The sequence below is a fragment of the Salvelinus sp. IW2-2015 genome, linkage group LG16 (genome assembly GCF_002910315.2).
Source record: "Salvelinus sp. IW2-2015 linkage group LG16, ASM291031v2, whole genome shotgun sequence".
Lineage (NCBI taxonomy): Eukaryota > Metazoa > Chordata > Actinopteri > Salmoniformes > Salmonidae > Salvelinus > Salvelinus sp. IW2-2015.
Genome location: NC_036856.1, coordinates 37,850,349 through 37,861,985, shown reverse-complemented (window position 1 = coordinate 37,861,985; position 11,637 = coordinate 37,850,349). Strand labels below are relative to the sequence as shown.

The 11,637-nt window shown below is 41.9% G+C and overlaps 1 protein-coding gene across 1 annotated transcript in view; it reads left to right on the top strand.

The window, feature by feature from the left end:
* Nucleotides 1-1,963: 1,963 nt before the first annotated feature.
* LOC111976179 (cyclin-L1) overlaps nt 1,964-11,637 on the top strand; it is a 15,782-nt gene continuing 6,108 nt past the window's right edge. The window contains exons 1-8 of the mRNA XM_070447443.1: nt 1,964-2,288; nt 2,719-2,793; nt 3,153-3,265; nt 8,072-8,192; nt 8,491-8,555; nt 10,607-10,706; nt 10,855-10,959; nt 11,113-11,244. Coding sequence (XP_070303544.1) covers nt 2,049-2,288; nt 2,719-2,793; nt 3,153-3,265; nt 8,072-8,192; nt 8,491-8,555; nt 10,607-10,706; nt 10,855-10,959; nt 11,113-11,244 — 951 coding nt within the window. The 5' untranslated portion in view covers nt 1,964-2,048. The remainder of the gene's footprint in view (nt 2,289-2,718; nt 2,794-3,152; nt 3,266-8,071; nt 8,193-8,490; nt 8,556-10,606; nt 10,707-10,854; nt 10,960-11,112; nt 11,245-11,637) is intronic.

Sequence of the window (11,637 nt, the reverse complement as noted above, 5' to 3'; positions counted from 1 at the left end):
AATCGACCGCATAGTGTCCCAACCACAGCAAAATTATAGCTGAATTCGCCTTGCTAAGATTGCCCAACCAGCTACAATATTATAACGCACTGAATCAGCCCCTAGTCCACCACCCTCTGTTAACAAATAGTTAGTCTTTTGGCATGAGAGGCGAGACAACTGTGTGTCCTTTTGAATAGTGCCGCGTGTGGCGGAACCTGCCACCCTGACAGCATGGATGTGCATGTTAAGGACATTCTAATGCTCCACTTAGTCTTGTTTATATGACGAAGACTAATGCTTTGATGAAACAATCTGTTTATTTCTGGCCTGTATGTTATTTAAATACGGGGGCGGGGGGAGGACATTGCACCAGAATTCCACAGGGATCTGATTAGTGGTTGTTGGGGTTGGATTGGCAATGGGGTAGAGGGGGGGCACGGAGATGGGGGGTCCACGGGTGACTTTTGACCATTTGGGGGGAATTCCTTATGTCTTACTCATTTGTAGGAAGAAGTTTGGTACAAATTGGATGTTATGTACTATATTTATTGAATATTATCTGAATCCTATACATTAAAATGGCAAATTTGGGTGCAATCAATTAGCTTAATTTGTCAGAGATCAAACTATATTTCAACAAAATAATGTWTCAGAAATGCTAATCGTATCTGTTAGTAACTATAGAAACCATGTCAGAACAATCTGAGGTAGTGGGTGTCATGGCTTGATGAAATGACGTGGAACTGAGTACCTGCACCTCAAATGTTCTACTGCCGTGTATTCACTAGGAACCAAACGTAATTCACTGGTGAGAGAGCGCGCTGCGGAATCATTTTTCTGTCTGACTGCTTCTGTCTCATGCAAGCGCTGCAGGTCTCAAACTACACTGAACAAAACAAACTACCCTGAACAAAACAAACTGCACTGAACAAAACAAACTACCCTAAACAAAACAAACTACCCTGAACAAAACAAACAACACTGAACAAAACAAACTACCCTGAACAAAACAAACTACCCTGAACAAAACAAACAACACTGAACAAAACAAACAACACTGAACAAAAATAGAAACGGAACATGTAACGTGTTTCATGAGCTGAAATAAAAGATCCCAGAAATATTCCATATGCACAAAAATATAATTTCTCTTAACTTTTCTGCACAAATGTGTTWACATCCCTGTTAGTGAGCATTTCTCCAAAATAACCCATCCACCTGACTGGTGTGGCATATCAAGAAGCTGATTCAAGGGCATTAAACAGGTCCACCTTGTTGTGCTGGGGACAATAAAAGGCCACTCTAAAATGTGCAGTTTTGTCACACAACACAATGCCACAGATGTCTCAAGGTTTGAGGGAGTGTGCAATTGGCATGCTGATTGCAGGAATGTCTACKAGAGAATTTAATGTTTATTTRTRWACCACAAGCCTCCTCCAACGTCATTTTAGAGAATTTGGCAGTTCATCCAACTGGCCTCACAACCACAGACCACGTTTATGGCGTCGTGTGGGTAAGCGGTTTACTGATGAAAATAGTGCCCCATAATGGTAGTGGGGCCATGGATAAGGCAGGRGACAACGAACACAATTGCATTTTYTCCATGGCAATTATCCATACCGTGACGAGATCACTGTTGCCTTTATATTTTTGTTCAGTATACATTGTTGCAGTAAGACGGGCGGATGGATATGTTCAAACGCTGTATAAAAAAAGAGTTCCAAGAATTATCGTCATTGKCAATTCCAGACAGTTACCAAAAGTGACTTGCTTGCTAATTGTCCGTTCCATCATCCATTCCCATGGGATTACAGATCAAAGTGTATGCAAAATTATGACTAATATTATAGCCTATTGTTACAAAAAWGCCGTTAGGCACTTCAGCCAAATGTATGATTCATTGGAACTATTTCTTATTTCTTTCCTGTCACAAAGTTCCGCGTACGTATTGTGTACGTATTCAACAGTGCGCTGACGTCATCGATTTGATCATCTTTCCTTTCTCCGTCGGTGAAGCTGTCTAGGCTACGTTGTTGTGTCGTTCACTGCTTTCATTTGTGGCGAACATGGCCGCTGGTCCCGTCTCCGCTGTTCCCAACACGTCCACGAACAATGATGGGATCCTTATAGGTGACAGACTTTACTCTGAAGTTTACCTCACTATCAGCAACTCTCTCATACCGGAGGAAAGGCTTCAGCCAACCCCGTCTATGCTCGATGGCCTCGACCTGAACACGGAGACCGACCTCCGTATCCTGGGTTGCGAGCTAATTCAATCGGCTGGTATTCTTCTACGATTGCCACAGGTAAACACTCAAAATGCAAATCCAGTACCGTCAACTTCTGAAAAACATAGCTAGGTACTATAGTTGACATTGTTTTATAACTCACCTCTTTGTTTATATAACCCGTCAAAATGAGGCCAAGGAAGGGAAATWCCCAAGCCAAGGCCTAACTCACAGCTAGGTCATTTATTTATTAGCGTAATCTAGTAGGCTAACCTGGTCAGTGACGGGTCAATTTATCGAATCAGATGTGTTATTTASCGCAATTATCTATGTTATACTAATGTTACTTATATCATTAAGTAGTTGATTTGTACGTGTGCAGCGATTGTTAACGTTAGCGCGATTACATCCGGGGCTGTTGGGTGACAAGAACAAAATGGCGGATGTCTATTGTTGAATTGAAAGAAACGTTACTTCCGTCTAATGTAATTTGTTCTTTACATTACAGGTGGCAATGGCTACGGGTCAAGTTCTTTTTCATCGTTTTTTCTACTCTAAATCGTTTGTCAAACACAGTTTTGAGGTAAGCCAGTGTCTCTTTCKGCTGATTAGCAACACAACATTAGTTAGTTTAGCTACGGCACTCACTCACAGACGGAACGATCTTTGACTCACTGGTGTTTTGCGTAGAGAGAACGTTTACATTGGCGGCCATATTGTCATTTACTGTAAGTTAGCGTAGCTGTTTTGTCACGTAACCACGGCCGTTTTAAAGTTGAAACCATTCCTAACTGATTGTAGCTATCTAAAATTTGATTTGATATAGCTAACCACTTTATATAAAGCTAACATTGCAAGGCCCCAGAGTAATGTTATTGTTTTGATAGCTAACCACATCTAGCTTCATACTGTAACTTTCTGTTATTCTATTCGTGTCCCCAGATTGTTGCTATGGCCTGTGTCAACTTGGCTTCCAAGATCGAGGAAGCACCAAGACGATTCAGAGACGTCATCAATGTTTTTCACCATTTAAAACAGAGTCATAGAGGCAAAAGGTAAGCATCCATATAGAAACTATCCTTCATTCCTTCATTTCTGTTAAATGTATGTCAACCATTTGTGAGAGGCAAATGTATTCATCTGGCATTACATTAATTAGTAACTATGTTTTAAGTATCTTGCGTGATGTTGATCTGATGTATTAATGTGAAAGTGCCCTTCTGTTGATCCATGTACTCTAAACCATACTCTAAAACGTTTCAGTTTCCTCATCTCTGATCAATGGTAGTTACAGCAATATATTCACAGCTACCTACATAGACAAGTAGTTCAGTGAAAGGTGATACATTAACACATCTAACCTAAAGTGTTGTTTGCCAAGACAAAACCAACTTGGCACCAGAAGACAACACTGTGTTAGACGAGTGTCTTTCTTTGACCAGAATAATCTGTTCAMTTCCAAGTCTAAGGCTGTGGTATTAACTTGGGTTCTCTTTTCCCTTGCAACCAACTAACAGCGACCAGCTACATTTACCAAAGCCTGGGTGATGTGGAATGGTACGTAGAGATGAAGCAGTCGGCATGACAACCATGAGCGAGGTGTCARCCCCCCCCCTCCCCTGGGAGACGCCCGTGGTGTGAGTCACTGCGGTGCACTGGGATCGGGGAGGACAGGTTGGCCGCAGGTCCTAGGCTGGGAGCCTTGGGGACTCCTTTGACTCAGTCTAAGCTTTGGGTGTTTGCGGATCCTGTGGTAATGTAGCTGAAACACTACATACAGTATGTACTACAGAGAAACCTCCCTCATTCACCAAAATGGCATTCGTGGCTTTCACAGAAATATCACCTTTTTCTTTCCTCTTAGAATATTTCCTGAATTGTTGATATGCACATGTTTACTATCTAGATGTAATATTGAGGAGATATGTTTAAGAGCTGGGTTGGTGGTGTTAGTTTTACTCTACATCACCACCTGTAACTGGACATCAGCTGAGTTCCCCATGTGCCTGTTGTTTTTTTTTTATAGATTTTGTTTGGAGGAAATAGTTTTCTCTTGAAATTGACCATGGTATGCTACATTTAAGTCAGTCTGAAGTAGATGTAGCTATTCCACCTGACTGATTTCGGCTTGTGTAGTAGCTTAGAAACACGTACTGAAGCTGCACACATTTTCCATGTCACATGTTTTTGTCATCCTGTCTAGACTCCACTGAAGTCAGGAAATTAGTAAATCCAAACTTGTTTTCGTGCCATGAAATACACGTTTTAATTGTAACTTTGGTCGTGTTTGTGGTCTAGTAAATGTTCAGTTAGAAAATGTATTTAGTTCTGACTGAGATCTGGCGACCTCTACAGTCATGTTATTACCATGTCATATCAGAGTACCAGATATCTACAGAGTCATGTTATTACCATGTCATATCAGAGTACCAGATATCTACAGAGTCATGTTATTACCATGTCATATCAGAGTACCAGATATCTACAGAGTCATGTTATTACCATGTCATATCAGAGTACCAGATACTAGAGTCATGTTATTACCATGTCATATCAGAGTACCAGATATCTACAGAGTCATGTTATTACCATGTCATATCAGAGTACCAGATATCTAGAGGCATGTTATTACCATGTCATATCAGATACCAGATATCTACAGAGTCATGTTATTACCATGTCATATCAGAGTACCAGATAGCTACAGAGTCATGTTATTACCATGTCATATCAGAGTACTAGATATCTACAGAGTCATGTTATTACCATGTCATATCAGAGTACCAGATAGCTACAGAGTCATGTTATTACCATGTCATATCAGAGTACCAGATATCTAGAGGCATGTTATTACCATGTCATATCAGAGTACCAGATAGCTACAGAGTCATGTTATTACCATGTCATATCAGAGTACCAGATATCTAGAGGCATGTTATTACCATGTCATATCAGAGTACCAGATACTACAGAGTCATGTTGTTACCATGTCATATCAGAGTACCAGATATCTACAGAGTCATGTTATTACCATGTCATATCAGAGTACCAGATATCTACAGAGTCATGTTATTACCATGTCATGTCAGTGTACCAGATATCTACAGAGTCATGTATTACCATGTCATATCAGAGTACCAGATATCTAGAGGCATGTTATTACCATTCATATCAGAGTACCAGATATCTAGAGGCATGTTATTACCATGTCATATCAGAGTACCAATATCTACAGAGTCATGTTATTACCATGTCATATCAGAGTACCAGATATCTACAGAGTCATGTTATTACCATGTCATGTCATGTACCAGATATCTACAGAGTCATGTTATTACCATGTCATATCAGAGTACCAGATATCTAGAGTCATGTTATTACCATGTCATATCAGAGTACCTGATATCTAGAGGCATGTTATTACCATGTCATATCAGAGTACCAGATATCTACAGAGTCATGTTATTACCATGTCATATCAGAGTACCAGATAGCTACAGAGTCATGTTATTACCAGTCATATCAGAGTACTAGATATCTACAGAGTCATGTTATTACCATGTCATATAAGAGTACCAAATATCTACAGAGTCATGTTATTACCATGTCATATCAGAGTACCAGATAGCTACAGAGTCATGTTATTACCATGTCATATCAGAGTACCAGATAGCTACAGAGTCATGTTATTACCATGTCATATCAGAGTACCAGATATCTACAGAGTCATGTTATTACCATGTCATATCAGAGTACCAGATATCTAGAGGCATGTTATTACCATGTCATATCAGAGTACCAGATATCTACAGAGTCATGTTTTACCATGTCATATCAGAGTACCAGATAGCTACAGAGCATGTTATTACCATGTCATATCAGAGTACCAGATATCTAGAGGCATGTTATTACCATGTCATATCAGAGTACCAGATATCTACAGAGTCATGTTAATACCATGTCATATCAGATACCAGATAGCTACAGAGTCATGTTATTACCATGTCATATCAGAGTACTAGATATTACAGAGTCATGTTATTACCATGTCATATCAGAGTACCAGATATACAGAGTCATGTATTACCATGTCATATCAAGAGTACCAGATATCTAGAGGCATGTTATTACCATGTCATATCAGAGTACCAGATAGCTACAGAGTCATGTTATTACCATGTCATATCAGAGAGTACCAGATATCTAGAGGCATGTTATTACCATGTCATATCAGAGTACCAGATAGCTACAGAGTCATGTTGTTACCATGTCATATCAGAGTACCAGATATCTACAGAGTCATGTTATTACCATGTCATATCAGAGTACCAGATATCTAGAGTCATGTTATTACCATGTCATATCAGAGTACCAGATATCTACAGTCATGTTATTACCATGTCATATCAGAGTACCAGATATCTAGAGTCATGTTGTTACCATGTCATATCAGAGTACCAGATATCTACAGAGTCATGTTATTACCATGTCATATCAGAGTACCAGATATCTAGAGGCATGTTATTACCATGTCATATCAGAGTACCAGATATCTAGAGGCATGTTATTACCATGTCATATCAGAGTACCAGATATCTACAGAGTCATGTTATTACCATGTCATATCAGAGTACCAATATCTAGAGTCATGTTGTTACCATGTCATATCAGAGTACCAGATATCTAGAGTCATGTTGTTACCATGTCATATCAGAGTACCAGATATCTAGAGTCATGTTATTACCATGTCATATCAGAGTACCAGATATCTACAGAGTCATGTTATTACCATGTCATATCAGAGTACCAGATATCTAGAGTCATGTTATTACCATGTCATATCAGAGTACCAGATATCTACAGAGGCATGTTATTACCATGTCATATCAGAGTACCAGATAGGAATGCTAGGACCCTGGCATAACCTCTGCTGTGGCGTCCTTAATGTTGTGTGGGCAGGTTCTGGGTGTTGACTGAGAGCTACCAGGACTGAATGGGATGAGATCCGTGCTGCATTAGTTCCAGGTTTTTATCTGGGTTTTTCTGGGGTCCTTTACATGCTTCTTAGAAGTTGGGGTTCAGATGAAAAACATATGTCTATCTCAATGTGACTCCTGGTTAAATAAAGTGTACATCAACATACATTTTTACATCCAGTACATGTATGAGTCTAGACAGTGATGTCCAAAGTTGAGTATATTTGTTCTCTTTWTAAAAACCGAGGTTTTGATCTGTAAATAGAAGCGTCTTTGGCCACCACTCACATTTCCAGTCTCGTGGGTCCATTTTCTTACAATGAGTGTTTTTAAGTGCATGTTTTGTAGGTAATCGTAGTGTAGGCCCTACCTTAAGGATTTTCTTTCCATAATGTGGTGAGAAGTGTATGTTTGGCTTGTAATGCTTCCTTATTGGGTGACTATATGACTGAAGTCAGTCAATTGGTTATTTTCTTTTACACAGTATTTGTCATCAGATACCCGACGCCTAAGTTGACAATATATTTTTTGCGTCCCATTTCTAACCCTAATACAACAATACAAGGTGAAGAGCTGATTGGCTAGTCTTGTTCCCCCCCCCCCCCCCCCCCCCCGGGTTTGGTGAAGTTTAGGGTTTTTGTTGATATTTCTGTCAAAGCTGTGATGTATGGTGACTTGGGGCAGGCATTGGACCATGTGACTCAAAAGCTTCCACTGAAATCACAGGAGCCAACTAAACCCCTTTTAAAAATACTCCATTTGGGCCTGTTGCTTTAAGTTGGTCCAAGGGGGAAAGAGAACCAGTCAAAGAAAACAGAAGGGTGCTTTCTGTTTTTTGAGGGGGTGGGAAACATTTTTGGTTATTTTCATTCTTTTGTAAAGCAGGAGTGCAAGTTCATTGATTCTTGATCAGAACTACATTAATACCAAAAACCAAGTGATCAAAGCTGAGCGGAGAATCCTGAAGGAGCTGGGCTTCTGRGTACACGTCAAGCATCCGCACAAGGTGAGACCCAGTTACACCTCTCACAACACTCATACATTGCAACCGGTGTTATTCTGATTCAACAGTTACAGTTACATTTATCTCTCAGCATTTGCTTTAGGCCCAACCTATCAGACTCCACTAACACTGCTGTTCAGTTAAGGCTGTGACGGTTTCTGTGACTCAACATGACACCGCTGTAGTTATGTTGTTCTAGAACATTATCAATTCTCAGTACAGGCTGGTGGTTTACATTCTACGTTCTAGGGATTGTGAAACCGCGTTGGTTATTGCATAATGTCAACTGGTCTTCTTCCAGATCATCGTCATGTACCTGCAAGTCCTGGAATGTGAGAAGAACCAGACTCTGGTCCAGACCGCCTGGTAAGTACATGGCCTGTACCCTAACTAACCCAGTGCCCTACGTCACAAACACCTGCTGTATTACAGTCTGCCTCCACCCTCTGTAACCTCTATTCTCTGATGGATTCATTAGTGTCTTATTGAGACCTGTTTGTTTTCCTCTTGTCCATGCATGGCTATTTCTAGTCTATGATTCTGGTGCCCAGGGAACTCAGTTTAACTTTGTCCTTTCTCTCTACTCTTTGATTAAAGGGTAGTCCATGCTGGTAAGTCTCATAAAGAACCTCTGAACTCTGCTCCTCCAACCACATGACCCCAGGAAGCTCCCCCCATTGGCTGGCTGCCCTTCTCGGAGACAGCCAATCCAGTGAGAGCTCTCTGCCGAGATCCACTGAAGGGGGCGAGCCTTTCCCAACTGCRAACATGGTCTTGTTTTCTCTTGGGGGTGTCCAGAAGGATTTGTATTTTTTGGGGTTGTGCTTCCAAGGTTAAACTGTTTTTTTTGTCTGTTTTTTTACAAAATAGATGGCTCTAACTACAATAGCATTTTTTTTCTAGTTGCTTGCTTTAGATTCGAAGTCAGCATAGTTTTTTTGTTGTTGACTGGACCGGTTTCTGGGTATGCCTTTTTGATACAGTAGTTAAAGTGTGCTGTTGAACTGTCTGTTTGATTTTTCCCAAACTGATGTGGTCTCCAGACATGTCTTACAGGATGATCCTGCTCAGGCTTTGACGCCAAGGACCTGTCTCGTCACCCATCAATATCCACCGGCCACTTTTAGCAGTAGTCTATCGATAGTCCAGAGTTCCAACCCTCGGCCCGTCRAGGGAAGCCTGTTCTGGGGGACCCCTGTTTGTGCTGCTTTTCATTTAAGGCTGTCTGAAGGTTGTCTGATCTGAAATCATATGACAACCCCCCCACACACACAAGGGTCCCGCTCCAGGACTGGCTCAGAATGGGGAAATCTGCTCCYACTATTCAGTGAAGCCAAGTTTAGATTTCAATGTCTTTAGTGCTATTTTTGTTGTTGTTGTTGTTCCGTCAGTAAAGCTAGGTTTTGCATATCASACCCAGCTTCCATTGAATCCTGACGGATACACGTTGGTCCATGTGTCTTTTGTTCTGTCACCCCTCATCTTTCTGTTTCTGTCTGGCTGCTTGCTAGACGACAAAACCATCACTCTGAAATGTCCGTTGTCTGTCAGATGTTGTCATGCCTGAGGTATAGCTTATCAGGGTCACTGAAACTCAGACAACTAGCTGCAATTAGAATCCCACATTAAAACAGCTTGAACCCTGTTAGCTTCCATCAACCGTCACGTCACTGTTCTACACATGGCGGCTTTGTGTTGGCCGTTTGATGTGGAGTTCAGGGTTACCTAGCGACTCTTTAACTGTGCAGAGTGCATCATGTCTGACCTGTCCAATCTGATCTTTGATCTGCGGTTAAGGGAAACTTCCKTCTCCTCTCGGCCAAGGGATAAGTCATTACCGATCTGGCCGATGGCTGCATATTGTAAAGGGCTGCTGTATGTCTCTGGTCACCTCGGTCTGCTCTGCATTCCCCTGCTGTTTGCATGTGTACTTTAGACAGGCATGTCTACCTCTGAATAGGACTTTTGTTTTTGGGTGCCGTATTGTCTTTTACGGTAAAGACCAGTGGGCTCTTGGATAAKCGTCCTGTCCTGTGTACAAGCTTTCATCTGTGACGCTGCATGTCCAGCTCAACACCAACATGGATGAGAGAGAGAGAGAGACAAAGCTAAACTAGAGTCTCCATAGTGTTTGTCTATTACTACTATTCCAGATGTATAACTGTCTTTTATTGGAGTGGTCACCAACTCTGGTCCTGTAGAGCTGCACTGTGCAGGCTTTTGTTTCACCCCTGCACTAACACATGGTTGAAGTAACACGGTCAAGCTGGGACAAGCCTGCACATCCTTTTAGCTGTTGAGGACCAGCTGGTGACTGCTCAGACCAGTGTTTCTGTGATGTGGTCTGTTGGGGAGGGACGTSAGGCTATGGGAGGAGATGGTGCTATGTTTCTGTATGTTGCTTGTGTTCCTTGTAGGAACTACATGAATGACAGCCTTAGGACCAACGTGTTTGTGAGGTTCCAAGCTGAAACCATCGCGTGTGCCTGCATCTACCTGGCTGCCAGAGCTCTCCAGGTACGGCTGGATTGGATTTGGCTTCTCCTTTTCATCTCACCTTCTCTCCCGTCTTTCTCCCATCTCTTCCAATCTCTAGTTTTCAACAACAACAAAAAAATGTGTAGCATCATTAACTAAGGTGCTGTGTGTTGCTGTGTGTCTGTAGATGCCTCTCCCATCCAGACCTCACTGGTATCTGCTGTTTGGAGCCACGGAGGAGGAGATAAAGGATATCTGTATCACCACCCTCAAACTCTACACCAGGAAGAAGGTACATACTGTATGTATGTAGAGTATCACCCCCTAACCTTCTAGCAACCCTGGAACCGTTGCCTTGTTCCTCTATGCATCCTCCTGCTGTATGATGCAATACACCTTAACTTCTCAAATCGCCCTCCTAACACTGTCTCTTTCTCTGGGCCAGCCGGACTATGACCACCTGGAGAAGGAAGTGGAGAAGAGGAAGATGTCTATGCAGGAGGCCAAGCTGAAGGCTAAAGGGTTGAACCCTGATGGGACCCCAGCTCTGTCCAACCTTACGGCCAGGTTACTGACGGTACGGCCAGGTTACTGAGTATTTACGGCCAGGTTACTACAGTACTTTACGGCCAGGTTACTCAGTACTTTACGACAGTTTACTACGTACGGCCAGGTTACTGCAGTACTTTACGGCCAGGTTACTAGGTTTTTACGGCCAGGTTACTACGGTACGGCCAGGTTACTGCAGTACTTTACGGCCAGGTTACTACAGTACTTTACAGACAGTTTACTACGGTAATCGGCCAAGGTTACTGCAGTACTTTACGGCCAGGTTATAGCGGTACGGCGGTTACTGCAGTAACTTTACGGCCAGGTTTACTGCAGTACTGTTACGCCAGGTTATGCAGTACTTTACCGCCAGGTTACTGCAGTACTTTAACGGCCAGGTTACTGCAGTAACTTTTACGCA